Raw genomic sequence first — 19,782 nt, forward strand, 5'->3', positions numbered from 1 at the left:
GCAGCAATTGTCTGTTCAAAAGAGTTTGAGTGACCGAAGTGGCCGTTTACGAGGAGCCCTGAAGGTACCACAAAGGTATCGTGCTCAACTTTAACCTTTTGAATCACATGTTCGGGGATTTCCAGCTCCTAATATCAAAACACTTAACAAACGGGTACTAATCACAAGTATGCTGTTTGAACAGTGTAAACGAAACGCGGGCCTCCTTAACTAGTCTAAACTGCGCGTTTTATTCGACCAATAACTAATGTCCTGCACGGATGTCTGACATGCCTGTGACATCCGAGCAACCTGGCTCCCATCTATTTTTGTCACAGCTTCTGGGGGCTGAGGGCTGCACCGCCCGCAGAGCTGGCTCGTCGGACAGCGCCGTTGGCCCGAAACGGTTGTTTAGAGCAGACCGGAGCACGGAATTATCCAGGTAAAATTGCCCTCAGCTGCTGAATCACTTTTAATAACTTAACTAACCGCTTGCTCTGCACAGGCAAAGTTGCTTGGCTCAAGTATAAGGAGTGTAGTTTTGAGATCTCACATACTGTTGTGTTCTGTTTGGTTCTTTGTTGCGTTGTTTTTAAAATGGTATTCCAAGTGGTTGATATATAGATATAGCTATATCTATATAGATATATAGATAGATATATATAGATAGATAGAAAGAAATAAAAAGGGTTGATTTGAAATTGATCTTGTATCAGAATCGTGAATGATCAGCGAGTTGCAAACCTCTGTCCTCCCACAGTCACCCTCCTAATGGACCTGTATGAGACCAGAGGAGGCAGACTGGACGTGATTGCAGAGGAAGCTGAGCAGCAGGAGTTGAGCAGAGAGCCAACCACCATGGAGCCCTGCAATGTGGTTTCGGAGAGGGGAGGAGAGGCGGCCCGAGAGCTTTCCTCCTTCCAGAGGTTCTCCGTCGACACCAGCGAGTCCCTTCATTTCGAGCCCTGTGAGGATAGCCCTCCTCCTCCCACTGGGGCCGAAGATGGACACAGTGAAGATGATGTGTTTGAGGAGGGAGAAACGGAGGTGGGGGACACATGAACACAGGAATGACGCATTGGATATTTCCTTTTTTTCATTTGACCATTGTTAAACCAAAAAGGTTTCACGCGATTTGTTTTCAATTTAAATTAACACCCCTAAAAATGCGAGGATTAGAGAAAAAAATGAGCCATGAAAACACTTAATTTCATGACAGCTATGCATTGAAACGTTCACGTTTGTCCATTTTTATTTCCCTAAAAATGGCCATGGCATTGCACTCTTAAGAGCTGTGGTCCAATGTCTATAATTTGAGATTTCTTAGTAGCTGATTCCCAGAAGATGGAGCTGTCCACATGAAAGCCACACAAAATGAGCAGAGAGACCTGAAAAGCACATGCTGAAAGATAGTCACTGGTTTGAATTAAAAAATAGAGTAGAAGTGACTTTCAGTTGTTTTTCAGATTGAGATTGTCACGACCAGGAATCGGTTGCAAGAGAAGGTTGCTGAGATGGAGAACTTTGCCGGTCATCTGGAGGAAATCTTTCTCACTGTGGAGGTAAACGTCACACTCAAGTCTTATAGTAGTGAAATAGATTGAAATAGATTGTTTTAATGTGTTTTGATGTTGTTTTTTGAATTTATTATTTTATGGCTGCGTGAGCATTCGGGAATACGTCTTTTTATTACTTCTTTCATTGAACTTACAGACAGAAATCAAGATGTCAGATTTTGTATTTGTAACTGGACAGTCCTGAACTAAAGAATCAAACACATCCATTTCATTCATTATCTCCCTTGATCTTTCATCCGTATCCTCCTCATCATCCTTATTTTGTTTAACGCATAACAAATGTCTAACTCTCTAACTGGGCCACCATGATCATATGAATGTGTGTGTACAGGAGAATTTTGGCCGTCAGGAGCAGCACTTGGAGCAGCACTACAATGACGTGCTACAGACGCTGTCTCAGCGATATGATGAGAGGGCAGCTGGACTGGAGGAGGAGAAGAAGAGCAAGCTGGAAGCCCTGTACAGTCAGCTCCTGGCTTGTGGTCGGGCGCTGGATGCCTCCAAGGACCTCATTGAGACAGCCAAGGAGATCTACCGCAGCCGTGACAAAAGGCTTTTCCTGAAGGTGTGTGTGTGTGTGTGTGTGTGTGTGTGTGTGTGTGTGTGTGTGTGTTTCCTTCAGCAAGTCATAAGAATGTGCAGATTACAGTTGTGCGCATGATGATAAATGGCCTCAGTAGAGGATTTTACTCTTGTGATTGTGGAAACGAGATATTGGTCAATATTTCTACATTTGTTTACTTTGTGGTTCAGTTGCTTTCTTTGACCTTCTGTTGACAGGCAGTTATGCCCACCATTGAAAGGTAATTTTGATGCTGCTCAGTGAGCAAACCACATGGTGTGTCACTGGAGTGTGATTTCAAAAGACTAACCGTTAACGGCACTGGGCTATTACTGCATTATTGTTTCCAGGTGTTTTTGCCTGTCGTTTCAGACTAATATTATGTAAGTAGACACATTTCTAGCATGAAAAAATACTCTTGGCTTTGCAAGAAGTAGTTTGACATAAACATCCTCAAAATTAGTCAAGGTCCACTTACTAGCTTTTTTGCAGAGTATTGAGATAGCTCAGTTTCCATGGTATGGGGATCGTCAGTCTCGATGATACCTGAGCAGAAGACCAACAAAATGTGGTTGTGAGCTCAAGGAAAAGCTTGTAAGTGAATCTTGAGTTTTCAAACTGAATATAGTTTGACCGCTCCAGATGAATGGCATGACACAAGCTTCTTTACCGTTATGTTAAATGTAGTATTCAGAGCTCTTTTTTTTTTTTTTTTTTTACTACGCTAGAATGGAGGAGCTTGCCAAAGAGGAGATTGACCTCACGTTGTCTACACGTCTTGAGTTTAACACACCACTTGCTGACCTGTCAGATGTGAAAACCATGATGGACTCCATCAATGTTGTGCCAGGTCTGATTTTCCAGTGAGATGGAGGTTAATTTTCTCGTCAACATCTGTACAGTTGCCTCAGACGCATCGTGCTCTTGGATACCTTTTAGACTGTCTATAAATTAACACATAGAGGAGTCTGTGGTGTGGTGGTTGACCAGAGCCCATTAACTATCATTTCACTAGCTATAATAGGGCGGCCGCCAGTTGCACAATAGCAGGTTTGGAAAGGCAAAATTACAGGAATACATTGATAATTTAAGAACAGCATTTAAGGACTGATCTGACCTGAGGAACACAGGCAGAAAGATCATTGGTCAGATTAGATGAAATCAGAGTTAAGACTGTAGTTACTTACATAGTTTGGGAAAGTGGAAGTGATGCTGGAGATTAAAGCAAGAAAAATAAAAGAAATTCATCTGTAGAGGAAAAAAAAGAAGAAAAAAATCTTCCTTATTGAGCTTTCACCAAAGCTTCTATCAGTGTATTACGCTGTACATGTGTTTAGGAAGGATAGAATATTTAGGATACTGTGAAGGTTAAATTCAATTTTAAAGTCTCTTTTTTTAGGGCTAAGAATCATAATAAATAAAAGCACAGAGGTGTCAGTGTTGAGCTTAAACTAGAACAAGCGTTCATAATGTATGGCTTTTTATGCAATACAGTTTCTGTACTGTTATCTTAGAGCTTGTGATGGTATTGACTCGATAACAAAACTAGATTAACATTGTTTCCCCAATATATAAACAGCTCCATCTGCCCCAGTAATCAACCCTCAGATGCCCAACTCTGCCACGCAGACGTCCCTGCGTGTGTGCTGGAGCTTGTTCTCTGACGACACCGTGGAGTACTATGAGCTTTACTACAGACCAGTGCTGGAGGACACACCAGCAGACAGCACCTGTGCGCCACATGGTATAACACACACACACACACACACACACACACATCTATGGGCATGGGAATCTCTGGTTTCGCTCAGTACAGCCGCAACTAAATCCGTGCTTGCTTTCCAGAAAGCAAGGTAAAAGTGAAGGAGACCCACTGCACTGTGACAGATCTGCTGCCCAATGCTCAGTATGAGCTCTGGGTGACGGCTACCAACACCACAGGCATCAGCCCAGCGAGCGAGAAGGCCTTATACATGACAGGTAATAAATGTCACACTCCTAAACTACACAAAGAGTGATTAAACTTGCGACAGTCGAAGTAATCGTTCTGTTGTTCGGATGGCCCCTAAAACCATTTTCAGATGTTTGGCCTCACATGATTGATGCTAGGAGAGAATAAAGTCTAAATCCTCATTCCTTAGTGCCATCGCCCCCAGTGATCAAGCGGAGGGAGTGTTCTAGCTGTCCAGAGGCTGCTCTGATCCGCTGGGAGTCGGGAAACACCAACCCTGTGGACTCTTACACTGTGGAGCTCAGTGAGATGGGCACTGATGGCACAGGGGGCGCTGTTACTGAGTAAGAACTGCGTTGCTAACATACACCCACAGTTGACAGATTTGACGTGGAAACAAGCTCAAGATGTCATTTTTGCACTCCTTGAAATTTCGCACTTTATTTCCACACACAAAGATAAAGTTAAAATAACTCAACTAAAACGAGAACGGTCCACTGGATATGCAGCGTTTCAAAGATCCTGTACCCCAGGATATTGGTCTTCACAGGCCGGTCCTTTAAGGCTTCAATACATCCATAAACAAAAGCCTGTGTTAGAGCTTGCATGGGATTTTTGAGGTCCCATGGTTATAGAGCTGCTGAGTCAAGATACACTCTGTCCTAGAAAATCTATTCTTAGCTTCAGCTCCTGCAGCACTTTAAGCCTCAGCTAGAATACTGTCCTCGCATTTGGGGTCATTTTTCATTTTTCATCTGGTCACTTCATAGAACAGTCAAACGATTTATTTGAATAATCTGTGTATTTTTCCATTTAGGACTCTCAACTGTCTTAACTGAAACCGGTCCATGGTCCAAATATGACAAAGTTCTTAGTTAACTTCCCCATTTATCCACCTTGTGTTTCAGAAGTTTTGAGACAAGAAGTTATTTCAAGGCTTTACACTCTGGTAGAGGTTTTTGAAATAGAAGCCAATCCAAAAAGCTGTAATCATTATGCATTTAATATATTTAAAAAGGAATTGATATCAGCCTTGTGTCACATTGTTTAATCCCCCAGGTCTATAGTAGCCGTGCCCACCTGTCAGTGTCTAATCCAGCTGCAGACAGGACGGCGTTACCTCATTTCTGTGAGAGCAGTCAACATTGGCGGGCCCAGCGACCGGAGTGAAGTTATTACTGTCTCCACAACAGGTGAGAAGCATCATCGATCAGCCTGTTCCCGGTACTTTTGGCCGCGTGGCGGAAGAAGTATTCGTATCATTTACTTAAGTCGAAGTAGCCATGCCAATTTATAGAAATATCCCATTACGAGAAAAAGTCCTGCATTCAAAAATTTTAATGAAGTAGAAGTACAGAAGTATTAGCAACAAAACGTACTTTAATTATCAAAAGTAAAAGAAATCATCCAAAATAGTCTGTTTTATTTTATTGGATCATTGATATTTGTGACCCCGTGAGGTGAAACAATGTGGACTTGAACATTCATCACGGAATACATACAGTATCGGTAAGTAATGAGCAGTACAATCAGATACAATTAGAGCAAAATCCAAAAACAAACGTGTTGCAGAATTTTTAAAAAATAATCTTTTAACTCTCGTGCCCCCTTGTGTTGGTCCCAATCCAGAGGTTGGGAGCCACTGGTACCGCTACGTAGTTTTGTGTGTCACAATGCATCATAACTATAGGCGTTAAAGAATTGTAGTGGAGTGTAAGTATAAAGTAGCATCAAATGGAAATAATAAAGTACTAGTTCCTCAAAATGTACTTATTTACTTGCCACCATTACTTTTGGCACATTCAAATGACGAGGAACAATGTTTGTTTACCGGTGCAGGTACGTTCTTCTATCTCCTGGAGGACACTGCCCATCCCTGCCTGTCCATCTCGGAAGATGGCTTCACCATATTTTACGGCGATGAGGAGCTGCCAATTAGTGCTATGGCCTTAGATGATAACACCTTTACCAGGTAAAGTACACAATGGCTAAAGATAATGGGAGCTTTCCAGATTTCCCTCTATGAATGTAAACATGTAAAATAAGATTGTGTGCGCACGCGCGCCTACAGATGTGTAGCTGTCCTGGGAGATATGATTCCAGTGCGAGGCAGGCATTACTGGGAAATTGAGGTGGATGATGGGACCGAGTTTAGGGTCGGCGTTGCATACGAGGACACGGAGAGGAACTCGTACCTCGGCGCCAACAACACCTCCTGGTGCATGAGACACATTCTCACCCCATCCAGGTAACAGTGCACCATCTCTGTTTAAACTGGCACCACTTTTGGATATTAACCCTTAATGTTCTGTTTGGGGTCTCAGAGACCCCAGCTGTAAAACAGCTATACGGCATGAAAATCCACTGTATGTATCTGCGAATGGCGTCGACAGTACTTTTAACAGAGCACTCCTCCTCCCAAATAAGTCTATTGGGATTTTCATTTCATCTTCGTATTTTGTCAGAGTGGCAGAGGAAAGAGTTACAACTTCAATACTTTCCACATCATTTTTCAATAAGGTCAGAGGGAAAAAAATATTTAAAGGAAAAACATTGATTTTGAAATTATTTCTTTTACACAAACAGCAGTGGGGAAGTACAAAAAAAAACGAGGAGGAAGTAAATTTGAACAAAATACAAGTTATAGTAGCCTTGGTTTGCTGCTCAGTCGTTTGTCCATACAAACTTGTTAACCCCATTTGTTGTGCAAGCTGCAGAGGAGAAGCTGGCTTTGATTTTCACAGGACGGCACAGACCAAGTGGATGCAGATTTTTCAGACAATGTGATACCAGAATTAGCATGCTGATCCTCTCAGGGACTAGTATGGCAGTTCATGGAAACTGGGCCAAGACTGTATTTTTAGCCACAAGAAATTTTCCTTTCCTAAGCAAAAAAGTGTGCATCCGCTCTATGCAAAACTAAGCCTATTTGAAGATAGAAAAGTCCAGATTTTAATATGTTACTTCATAAGTAACAACAAAGCAGGACAATTGAATTGTCACATTTTAGCAAATCATTGAGAGCAGCATATCACACAAGCCCTGAATGTGGTTTCCATTGTTGGCGTCTTCATGGTGATGCTGCCTAAACACAATTTAACAATCACATTTCTCATATTCTTTTAATCCACAGCCATTTCTACTTTTGGTTCACAATTCAGCATCTGCTCCACAAATGGCTGACAGAGCGGGAAAATTATCCCAGCAGGATGAGCGAAAACATTTTATATTTAGAACTTCTTTGCTATACACAATCATAAAGTCGCCCTCCTCTTTTTTTTCTTCAGGCATAAATATGAGTTTCTGCACAATGGTTGGAGTCCTGACTTGAGGATTACAGTGAACCCAGTGCGGCTAGGAGTGGCACTGGACTACGAGGGGGGGACTCTGTCCTTCTTTAATGTGGATCTGGAACAACACCTACACACCTTCCACTGTCACTTCCAAAATTATGTGCACCCCTGCTTTGGCCTGGACAACCCAGGAGCTCTTACTGTACACAACAGCATAGAGGCTCCTGAGTACGCATTCATCTGACACCAGCAAACACATCTAGTATTACAATGACATAAGCCTGGTAGAAACAGACACAACTTTAAAAAAAAAAGTTCTGGGTGTCATCCCCCATAAAGAAACCACTTAATTCATTAAAAAAAACAAAAAACAAAAAAAACACCTGCTGAGCATCTTTAGCAGTATAAAATTTCTTTGACACAAAGACAAAGATGGGTTTTTAGTTGTTTTTATTATAGTATTCCATGGGAACAGGCAAACACCATTTTCCAAGATAAGAAAAAGTTTCACTGAATTTTACAATATGTACTTATATCATCAGTAACTGCAGCAGACCAAATGTTGAAATTCAAAAAAGGAAACGAGGGGCTTGTTTTTAACAAAAGATGCATTGAAAAATGAACTAAGTGTTTTAAGAAAGAAAAAATAAAATAATCAATTTATTTGTTACTATACAATTGTATTCACAGCTTAAAAGGACAAAATCCACCCTGAATTCTTCCACACTGTTAAAAGTGGCTACTAAAGATGTTCTTTGCTTTTCTGGACCTTTTTTGTGTGTGTGTGTTTTTTTTGTGTGTGTACACACACAATTTCTCAGCCATTTAAGAGATTGGTAAGTGCACATTGTAGAGTCAAAACCCTTTAAGTAAAAAAGAGGCTTTTATCAAGACAGCAATAACACTGTAGAAAAGATTTACATTCTCTGAAACCATATCCTCAAAATTCCCAAAGATCTGTTGTATCTTAAGTCATGTGGCTACAAACATATGCACAATGAACTTGGTGGCAGGCTATATTTACACTTTGCTATGTAGGTGGGTATACATTTAACTATGCTCACCTTTGACTAAAACCAACAAGTTCACATCCATTGTGTGAGGGATTACAGAGACATTCTGGGAGATGCATGAAAAGAACTGAAACAGACTTACACAAAGCAAAACCAACACCAGGAAAAGAAAAGAAAAAACCCTTCTTCCTTAAGAGTCCAGGAAAGCACCAAACATCAGAAACTGGTGATTATTTGAACATACCTACCAGTGTTTTTTTTTTTTTTTTAAAGCCTCTTCAGTCTGCTTACTAGTAATCATCTGTACTTTACAATACTGATAGGAACAGTAAACGGATCGTCTATCAACGATCAAAGACGCCAATTTGTCATCGCCCGCTCAGCAATCACTGTTAATCAGCACACCGACTCTGCTCCTTAATTTAAAGCAACCCGTTTGGCAGATGGAAAAGGGAGCGCAATCAATGTGCTGTGCAATCTGAAAAAACCCTGTATCTCCATTCTCCATATGCCTGCTGCTGCTTGATTTGAGCTGGTGAGTGTGAGGCACACGTGACTACAGCTCTTTCATCCACTCTGCTATCTTTATGTGCTGGGTTCATTTCTGCCAGGCTCGCATTTCCAGCTGAAGCCTGAAATTCACTTGTGAATGTATGTAATGCATAGACTGACTTGATTTGCCACCGACTTTGTTTTAAAAACACACATGAAGCAACAGAATAACGAGAGAGGGAGGGAGAAATCTCTGTTCAGAAGAACCAAGCTGTTGCTGCAGATAAACTTAATTTGTGATCACTACGTAAATTGAACCAAAATAGAGGTAAATGACAGCAGCTGTGCTTTGAGATCAGCTTTACTGACATGTAAAATGAGTGACATGAGAGAGAGAGAGAGACCTTTCCCTCCCGTCATACGAATGGGCAGCCTGTCAGCGATCGCTGGTAACAACCTGACGATATGAAAACATTTTTTGCCCAACCCTGATTACTGCTGTATAAAGACTGTCAACCTGACAAAGCTTAGTCACCTGTATATAAAGTTCTAAAATTGATGTCAGTACAAAAAGTGGCTGCAGACATTTCAAACAATGTGTTTAAATGCCATACGGAGATGAATGGAAAACCATGTCTGCTGGGATGGAAGCAAAGAACGTCAATCAAAAACAAACATTTTGCTTGGAAACTGGTCAGCAATAACGTAGTTTGTAGTTAAATAGGGTAAAACATGAGAAAACACTGGTATAGTCCTAAAACAGTGTATGATAACTCAAAGGTGGATTTTTCCTTTTAGGGGGTTTGAGTTTGAGAACTGCATTGATATACTGAATGTAGACTTTGGGTCTGCGAGTATCCTGGACAGTGGGGATGGGGCAGGGCAGGGGTTATGAGTTATCTGTCTTACTGCTGCGTGTCCTCTCCTCCTCTTCGTCGGAGGAATCTCCTCCGTAGGGCACAAGCCCTGAGGCATCTTCGTCCACTTTAGACTTCTTCTCGCACATATCCTCTTGAACACCTGTAAGGGCACAATAAATATGGAGAGAAAAGTAGAAAGGAGGTGGGAGACATGAGAGAGAAATGGGAGGTAAAGAGAGAGGGGGAGAGACAAAGCGAGAGAACAAAACAAAAAGGAAACCCATTGAGGAGCCCCATGTTAGCGGTGGTTTTTGAGTTCGTTTGATCCACAGCCAGGGGAGGGAAGATATCAAATGAAACGGCAGCACAGCATACATCCATAACAGGCAGGTCCGGGGACACATGTTGAGAGAGAAAACAAGGGAAAGACAAAAAACATATACAAGAAGACCATGTTAGTGGGTTCTACCAGCAGAGAGATTCACACAGGTCCTCCACTCCTCCCCCATTCCTCCACGGGGGGAGATGCCATTTCATGCAATAGACAACTCCACAGAAGAAATGTCTGAGTACTCAGGCTCTCTTATTATTAGGGAATAAAGAAATGCATACCCATTGACGCGGTGCTGCTGGGCAGACTGGCCGGATCATCTGTCACTGCGTCTCTCGGCCTTTTGCGGGTAACAGTGGCAGGAGCCACAAAGGGAGGTGGCGGTGGAGGCATCAGAATTCTGAAGAGAGAAAAATGTCAGTACCTACAGCACACAAGATTCGTGAAGAATAACATACAAAGGAAATGAGATCTATTAACAGACCTTTCTACGGCTTTTTCCTCTCCAACACTGGAGGCAGGAAGTGCAGACTCCTGGTGAGCAGGACCCTCTGGAGAGCAGCTGGTTGGCTAAAACAGAAAAGTAAAAAACATTTAAGAAAACTTTTTATGTTAAAGAAAATATTTGGTCCACAGGAAAACAGTTTAAACTTAAAAAAAAACAAACTGAAAAATACGGTTGAAAATTGGAGTATAAAAGTGCTAGCTGCTGTGGAAAGAAAAAGGTAATTTTACTGTGGCTACACAGCAGCACAATCAGCGGTTCATTTGCACTCTCTATTTTCGTCATAACTTTCTGTTACCAAAAACATATTTTCAGCTGTGCTCGGTACAAGAAGCCCTTATTTAAACAGAAGTCAACAGTGTCCTCTTGCATGTGTGGAGACAATAAAATACAGGAATGAACTAGTTTGAACCTACTGTTGCTACTACTTTAAAAACATTTTTTTTCTTTTTTGAAAATCCAAAAAGCCACGAGCCTGACAAATACTTTACTACAAAGCATGCATCTGCTATTTGTCTGATGTAGTCAAATCTGGACAACAAAATTCAGATTTGCAACCAGACGTGTCAATCCGTGTCATATGTAGACAAGTGTAAAGTCAGCAAGGGCTAACCTAACAAGCAAAGCAACATTAAAACTATTCTAAAAAGCCCAAATTTGTATGATTAATTAATTAATTTAAAACTTAAAAGAAATGTGTCCTGACAGACAAAGATACGAATTTGACAGAGCCTGAGTTGCTTTCAGGGTGGACTGTTGATGTTGGGAATTTCCAAATGGTCACCATTATATCTATTTTAAGACTAAGGCATGAGTTTAAACTCATGCCTGTGGTCAAAAAACACTGCTCAGCTTTGTTTTAAGTGGTATTCTCAAAGATTTTCATTTAAATAAATGTTAAGTCAATATCGCCACGAGGTAACACAATGGTGATTGAGCCTATAGCCTACCGATGAAAGTATTAAATTATTTATATATTAGAATTATGAACTGAGTGTCTGTGGCAACAGTCCCAGAAAGAAAATGCTGTATTAAATTACTGCTAATGCAAACCAAACGTTTCTTACTGCTGCAGCTTCACAATAAAAGCATTCAACTGGCAAAACACAAGTTGACTTTTATTATGAATAGTCACAGAAAATGCAATGTGGTTGTCAGTGAGCTTAGCACTTACTGCTGTAATTCAAAAATAAATTACTAAACAAGACAACATCCATTTCTGGCGTTTTTGGATCAGTTTGAAATGTTGCAGGGAGTAATGGAACAAGAGGGAGCAGCCACAGTGAGCAGTGAGATGAAGAGCTGCAGGCGACAGACTGCAAAACTCCCAACTTCTCAGCGAAGTAACCAGCTCCTTCCGCTGTGCCTTGCTGTTTGAAGACTCATGCCGTGTGCAGCATAAAAATCGGATCACGGTTACTGAAAAAGGCCAATTATTGCCCCACTTCTTTATTGAAATGAAAATAGTTTCTTTTGCGCCCCCAGAATTCTGTGACCACTAGTATTAAACTGCATTTGCTGTTACCGCCAGTAACTACGGTTATCACCAAATCAACCAGGGCTGAAATCATCTAGGTTGCCACTTAACAGCCATTTGTATTAGGAATGGTAATTTGATTTTTAAAAACAATAACTCACTACTCAGCTAGACTAAAAATAGGCAAGAGAAAGACAGCATTCACGGATGACAAACTGAAACTGACTTTGATACTTTTCATACAGTAATTTCATGGAATATAAGTATGTGTAGTTCAGTGATGGCTGATGCTTCTCCATTCTCTGTGAATGGTGAAGACCAGACAGTTAAAACTTTCAGCAGTAACTCAAGCAGGTCAATCGATGAGTAAAAGACATGATCATGTTAAAGGGGCCAGAATTAACTTTCAGTGATATTCGCAGGTGTTAATCTTCAGCTAACCTGCTCTTCCTTAGCCGCCTCGTGGAAATGTCGTTTGGGACTTCCTGAGTCAGGGGGGGTGCTTAAAGATCCTTCAGGCTCCACTGTCTCACTGCTGCCAGGATCCTTAAGTAGATCAAGAACAACATACGCACACTGGTTTAAAAAAAAAAAAAAAAAAAAAAATACTCCAAAGCTTCGAGAAGTTTCATGTGCCCTAACTTTATAATATGGATTACTACATAAGGAATGAGCTCAAAACCTTTTAACAGTAACTTTTATGACCTTGTGGTATGTGTGCACACAGAACTAAACTAGTGCTCAAATCAGCAAGTGTAGCATAAATAATATTTGATAATTACCTGGACGAGATAGGGATGTGGTTTCCTAGGACACACTGGATACTGAACCATTGCCTGAGAAGATGGAGGGTTTGTCGAAATGTTAGAAAGACTTGGGGGACCATTTGCACTACTCCAATAACCACGGTCTCCTGGGTACGCTGAATAGCCGCCAGCATACCCATTTGCTGGGTAGTTATACCAGGACCCCTGGCTAGAGTAATTGCTATTAGGTGGAAATCCATGTGCTGCGTATGCTGAAATGAAAGTATAGAATGTGGAGTTAATAGCATATATCATATGGCTCAATAACAGGGTGTTCTGACAAACTATTTCAACCTATTGTTGAGCCACTACAGACGTCAAAGGAAGAATGCAGTCAGCTAGTACCTGATATTTGGTCACTCTGTTGGAATTTGCCTGTTTAATTAAAAAGTGTAAAAGAATACTCACGTTGTGTTGAGCCTGTGGCCGTGTACATCGACACCATTCGGGCATGTTCAGCTCTCACCTGGAAAATGAGAGAAAACAAAAAACTATGTAGAGAGCTAGATAAAAATACAAAAAGGCTATGGTGATTTATTTTCAACATTTGCATTGTAGGTAGGTGCAGAGCACTCGAAACCTATCTCTGGAGATCAGGTGGTTCACACTACCACTTTCACTTTTGGAGGTGGGTATCAGTGAAAACTATATGCTTTAATAGTTTCACCTTCTTATACCTCCCATTAGGCTTTGATTAAATTCAGGCCAACTCCACAACTTTATTTATGGTGACAATATCATGAACTCACAGTTTCCAGCAGACTCTCAGTGAGTTTCTTCGCTGCCTCCAATCCAGCTGCGTTTGGGTGACTGTAACACAAAAAGTTAAATAAGATAAAACAAACTCGGGAAAGGACTAACAGAGTTGTTATTAACAAAGAGGTTTTAGCATTTATACGAAAGTTGGGCTATTAGGCAGGTGTTTCAGTCACTAATGAACCAAAACTGAAACCATACAATGTTGGTTTTAAATTTGGATTTAAATTTTTTTGACTTCAGTTATTCAGACAAATAACTTCCTTACACCAACCATGTAAAGGCATGTTCTGTTATAAAAACATTTTCATTGGGTAAAATCAAACCCTTTTCTTGTGGGTTCCTTTTAAAATAACATGGTCACAGATCCAAATGTTAACTGACTTCTATGCCACCAGTTTCTACTGAAAACTGGAGAAACAGAGAAAAACTTCTTTTTCTATGCTCCAAAAACAAAAACTGTATAAGTTCCAAATCAGTGAAAAGCTAAAGATCAACAATACATTACTGGCCAGTTTGGCTCAGCATTTAAGCCTTTTTTTCCTCTTTTTTTTTTGAGCCTTTAGATGTGAAGTGCTACCAGCACAACCACACAAGAAAGTTGTATTAGAATCCTAACAGGGAACTTGAAAAGTCTACAAAAGGTGAGCATTTAGAATGAACATACCTGATGTAAACATAAAGAGGCTCAAAAGACTCTCGTTTTGATGCTTGTTCAATGTAGCCGGAACCTTTTCCCCTGAGGAAGACTCGAGCCCCTGTCTCTGTCTGGATGTGACTCAGGTACGAACCTCCTGGACCTTCGACCTTTTCATTCACGTTAAAAGAAGGCAAAGCCTGGTCCAGACCCACAAAAATCTTTGTGTGCACAAAACTCTGAGGACAAGAAAAGAATGATTTACTACCATACCCTGCACATATTGGTTGTTTGTTGACATCTAAAATAAGGTTGACTAAAGGTAGAACAGCTTTGTAAGCAGATGCAGTAATCCAAGGTTTTTCCCTTTAGACCAGCGACGTTCTCTCTGCTACTTAATTTGGGAGGTGGGTATCAGTAAAGGCAACATAGTCTTCACTTGCCTCACTTTCTTTACCTCCATTTGTAAAATCCTGACTCTTGACACAATGAGAAGCATAGTAAAACTGATATTCAACAAAAAAGACCTAGTCCGTATAATTAACTTTATACATAAAATCCTAATTTTACTTTGAATATTGTGTAATTATATTATGCTGAGATGTTACACATCTCGATAAATTAGAAATGCTTTATACATGCTGTTACCTAGTTTCGCTGGGTGTATTCTCTGACTATCTTTAAAAACTAAAAAGGTGTCAACAATGGATTTATTTTTTTCTCGTCAAGTTTGTTCTGTGGTAATATGTTTAAGTAGACCTTGATGCCCCGTTCCTAATCCTGATGTCTAAAAAAAAAATCTTATCCAGTAAAATGTGATAATAGATTTTGACCAAAGACAGCAAAGTCCTCTTATATAAATCCTAACTCTAGCAGCAATCATTTACACCACTTAATTATAAAATAAATAAATATCAAAGTATAGCTACAAAAAAAAAAAAATAAAATACTTTTGCTATTCTCAATGGCCACTATGAAAATAAGTGCAAAACTGCCAGAATACCCTACACAGGTTTCACCACTGTTTTTAGAAGCTTCAACTTCAACATAGACGTCATGTCTGCCTACCCCTGAATGAGGAGCTGCAGGTCGATGTCCCTGGCCTGGCACTGAGTTGGTGTTGGGCATCCGTGGCACAGGAGAGGGAATGACAGGCCGAGGAGGTTGAGGGTATAGTGTGAGCGGAGGCATTACAGGCACCTGTTGTCCTCCTGATGCTGCTGAGGCCCTCATCACATCCTCAGAGATGATCTCCTTTATCCTCATCACAGCCTCTGATTTTAAGAGAAGTCAACATGGACATCAGCTATATTCTATCCCTTGCCATAAAGAACAGGCTTTGGAATGCTTACGACATTTGTGATTTACATTAAAAGACAACGCCAGACTCTGCATACTGAGCAGATTAAAAGACAAAAGTGCTACTTACTATTGACCTGCTCTTGGGTTTTTCCCTGGACATGCAAATACAAAGGTCTTTGTCTAAAAGAAAGTGAATTAGAAATATCATGGACAACGAGAACTTCCGCACCCCTTCAAACAGCTGTTCTTTTTTCTCCATTACCACTGTAACACTCAAAAATTCATTTTATATGGTGATTGATTAATTTAATTTTTATTCGATTGACATTGCACTCCTGGTAAATATGTTGCGATTTTCTCAGCAAGCACTAAACAAATGTGCAATAAGACAGTTCATCACTGTAATTGCAATTATTCTTGTATAGCTTGCAACAACTAGTCAAAACAATAAAAAGATCTTGAATTTTTTTTTTTTATTGAAACAAATAATACCATATATCTAGTCTACCATCTAGTGATGAGAAATTTAAATGTATGGACTACTACTTTTGCAGGAAGAATATCATGTCTTAATACATACCCTCCTTTTCCTTTTTCAGCTTCCGTCATGTAATGACCTTTTGTTGAGACGACTGCCCCACTACACTGCCGGATCTGAAAAAGGTAATAGGAAATTTGAAACATATGAGAGGGATTTTTAGAAAATGTTCATTTAAAGCTGTGAAAAGACAAAGATTTTTCTCATTTTCCCCATTTTTTTACACTAATGCAGTCCCCCTGCAACACTATCATGGCTACCTTCCACTTACCTCCTCCTGTGTTTTGCCTTTAGTAAGAAGGTCCCTGCAATTTAGCGGTACATCATTTATGTCGACCTCTGTGACCACCATCTCTTCTGTAGTGGTCGGCACAGGAACACATGTAGGGGTCTGTAGGACATGTGAAATGACAAGGAAAACCTTAAGTCCTCTAATGACTGCATAAACAAGACATATCATACAGTCATTTGCTACAGCTTTTTAAATCATGTGCACCTTTGCAAGTAACGGGGGAGGAGTCAACAGCTTTCCTTTTGCCATTAACATGGCATTTATTTTAGCAGCCATGGCCGCAGCCATTTCAACTCCTCCCTGTGGCACTGGCTTTTCTCCTGTTTGGGGTGGCTGGGAAACGTTGCTTTTGGAACCAGCAGTGCTGACGACTCCTGATAAAGAGACAGGGTGGGCTGCATTTTCACTGCTCCTCTGCTGCGTTACATCGACACTCTGTTTAGGTTGGGCAGGTTGATCCCATCTGCTGGATAGGCACCTGAGAATAAAACAACAAAAGCAAAAAAACGAAACATTAAATGAGCATACATTTTCTACACAATTTTACAAAACAAACAAAGCTACATCTAAGTACAAAATCAAAGGAAAATATTAATCTTGACAATGATTTGTTGAATCTTAAGTGATGGCTAAACATATTCGAGATTAAAATGGCAACTTTCTCCCGTTAAAACATTAGGGTCCCATATTCAATACCTGAAACAACGCTGGTAACGTTAACGTTTGTAGATAGCGGCTTATTGCAGCCAACCGCTTACTGCGTTAAAATATGTATCTTGTAAATCGTGGTGTTTTTTAAAAAGGTCTTTCGTTGATAAATTCCTTGTCTTTTTGATGAAGTTAACAATAGCCTTTGTATTTTGTTCCACATAATACAAACGTTTCGTTTGTTCTCAGGTAAGCCAAGTTAGCTAGCAGTAACCCGCTTCAGTGTCAGTGAGATGGCTAACTCAGCAAGCTGCAATCCTTTTTTTGGACGTTCTTATTGCCAATATATCTATTTAAGACTTGAGTGAATCTAGTGTTCGATTATTTTTGATAACATACACTCAGACTAGCTTACTCGCATTGACTTTAAAGCGTACAAATCATTCCCCTTAAGCTAACCTCTCTTAGCAGGCCACGACGATTTATGCTAGTTGGTCGTGAAGCTTAACAGATTCGACCAACAAACACCGCGGCTAGCGTTAGCTTAGCTGAACCGTCTAACGTTACTCACGTTACCAAATTAATTTAAATCGAACGAACTAAACGGACACTTACGGTGTTTGTCCAGTCATTCCCGAAGACATAGCACCACTCCACTAGATCTGCGGTAAAATTAAAACAGTTTCTAATGTAGTTGACGATGGACGACGGTAGCCATCGGTCTGCTCTATCTGGCGCCGGCAATTTTTTCTGACGACTTGTCGCAAAGTCTGACTCAGCGGAAGCTGAGCTATGTTCTTGTTATGTAACACTATATTTAATTTAATATTATAATTGTAGATATTTAGGGAAAAGATGTCACCTAGTTTGTAAAACAGAAGCTAAACTGACTCAGGATTTTTCAGCCAATTGATTTAAAATGTGGGATTTATTGTAGAAAAATCCAAAGAGTAAAGGCCCCCATTGTCACGAGTTCAGGACCATGGCTGGATTAAACTGCTTGGGGGGGGGGCCGGGGCAATAAAGACCACCTGGGCCCCCATTAAAATCACAGTCGGGGCCGGTTTTTAGCCTCTCAGAACTAGTTCGTAAGACAATCAAAAGTGTTTATAGTTATTTCCAATGCAACACTGGAAGGCGCATTGAAAAGACAGGCCGTCATAGAAGGGATACGTATGTCATTTAAAATGAGAATAACAGTGAAAATGCAGTAGGTTGTATGAAAAGTGCCACAAATAGCTGGGTAACCAATGGAAAAAAGAGACTTTACAGCTCACCAATCACAGCGAGCTGGCTGTGAATGTTGGATTGTCTCCCCCTTAACCAACATCGGAAAGGTGTACGGTGACGGGGGCACAGTACACTTTCACCCAACTAATGTCCGTGCATTTCCCAGTCAGCTCCAGTAGACTTGCAGTTCAAGTTTTTGGTTTGATTTGGTTTGTTGACAACATTCTAATTAATTTATAAAATATGACCTATCGGATTTTGTCATGGATAGTGCAACCATGGCCTGGACTTGTTTCTATTGTCCATGTTTTTTTCACAGTCCGCTGACCTTTATCTGACATTACGATATATTAGAAAATGGGATCTCTGACCATGCGGCCAAAAGTGATAATGCGCTGAGTTTAGAAATAGAAAAAAACATTATTCCATCAAATTTCATAACCGTGTTTAGTACATTAGACTACCAAATTACAAACTGTACCCTCACTCCCACAGGCTGTGTACAGTTTGTAATCCCTTAGCTCAATATTTATTTATTACCTACATCAGAGCCATTACATCGTACATTCTTTTTTTTCGTGGCTGAATGTGGGTAATATCGTTTAATGGAAAGCCAGTGTGACGGTACCTTAAGGCAGAATTCAGACATATTTAGAGCTGTATGAAAAAAAAAAAAAAAAACACAGCCCCCTCTTTAATTTCTCAGTTTTCTGCATTTGCAAATAATGTTAAACAGAGCATAAATACACAACAATACAACAACACCAACCCGTTTGTTTGCACAGATTTGCATTATGAATGTGCAAACGGTATGTATTTTGCATGAACCAGACTAGAAATTAACTATTTGTATCAATCTGTTAATATAACTGAAAAAGAAATGTGGTAAAGAGGAAAGAGACTGTCCTCAGTAGAAAAATTGAAGTATTTGTTGTTTGTTCAAATACTTAAAACAACCTGTATTTGTGTTTAGCTGACAAGGACCTCTAACAGCAGTGTGACTCAGTGACTCTTGTCTGCCAGGAGCAAAGGTGGAAGTTGAAAGACATTGTTTTTAGCAACACAAAAGCTTGAAGGGAGGAGGTTGTGGTGGATAGATGGGTCAACAAAGTGATTTCGAGATCAGAGACCACTGTTTATTTTCAATTTCCTACCAACAGCCAACATTGTCTTCTTTCAACCACGACAAACATCATTTCCTAACTTTAACCAATGTAGGTTTTTATGTCCCCCGCCACCATAGCACATGGTATGCAGGACATCGTGTTGTCATGCTGGCATCCGTGACTCTTTAGACACATGGACCCCACGGACTGTACACCATGTGGAGCAGATGATCTGAATAGATTTTGGAGCATCCTGCTGCATAAAATTGCATATTCATGAGGTAACACTGACTTCCCAGAAATTGCTGTAATTCCCTAACACTTCAAGCTAAAAACTTCACACTGATACCAGATATGTAATATGCATAGGCAAACGTGTTTGTACAAAAATATTTTGCTAATTAATGGGCTAATTGGCCTAATTGGG

General features: G+C 40.3%; 2 protein-coding genes across 2 annotated transcripts; one reads left to right on the forward strand and one right to left on the reverse strand.

Moving 5' to 3' along the window:
- Positions 1-17: 17 nt before the first annotated feature.
- Positions 18-7,676, forward strand: LOC120794430 (fibronectin type III and SPRY domain-containing protein 2). Its single transcript, XM_040135520.1, has 14 exons — positions 18-75; positions 318-421; positions 740-1,026; positions 1,446-1,541; positions 1,888-2,121; positions 2,337-2,359; positions 2,847-2,968; positions 3,698-3,862; positions 3,964-4,098; positions 4,260-4,413; positions 5,129-5,262; positions 5,909-6,041; positions 6,141-6,317; positions 7,357-7,676. The coding sequence occupies exons 3-14, from the start codon at positions 751-753 to the stop codon at positions 7,604-7,606; spliced, it is 1,899 nt and encodes a 632-aa protein (XP_039991454.1). The 5' UTR covers positions 18-75; positions 318-421; positions 740-750; the 3' UTR covers positions 7,607-7,676.
- A 548-nt stretch (positions 7,677-8,224) lies between these two features.
- On the reverse strand, positions 8,225-18,032 carry LOC120794440 (KH homology domain-containing protein 4-like). The gene is made up of 14 exons (XM_040135532.1): positions 17,635-18,032; positions 16,576-16,849; positions 16,351-16,470; positions 16,122-16,195; positions 15,669-15,721; positions 15,308-15,513; positions 14,270-14,478; positions 13,596-13,656; positions 13,255-13,312; positions 12,823-13,058; positions 12,482-12,586; positions 10,543-10,628; positions 10,340-10,458; positions 8,225-9,887 (listed from the first exon to the last, which is right to left on the reverse strand). The coding sequence occupies exons 1-14, from the start codon at positions 17,661-17,663 to the stop codon at positions 9,757-9,759; spliced, it is 1,761 nt and encodes a 586-aa protein (XP_039991466.1). The 5' UTR covers positions 17,664-18,032; the 3' UTR covers positions 8,225-9,756.
- Between the last annotated feature and the right edge of the window lie 1,750 nt (positions 18,033-19,782).

Source organism: Xiphias gladius, chromosome 1 (genome assembly GCF_016859285.1).
Source record: "Xiphias gladius isolate SHS-SW01 ecotype Sanya breed wild chromosome 1, ASM1685928v1, whole genome shotgun sequence".
Taxonomy (NCBI): Eukaryota; Metazoa; Chordata; class Actinopteri; order Istiophoriformes; family Xiphiidae; genus Xiphias; species Xiphias gladius.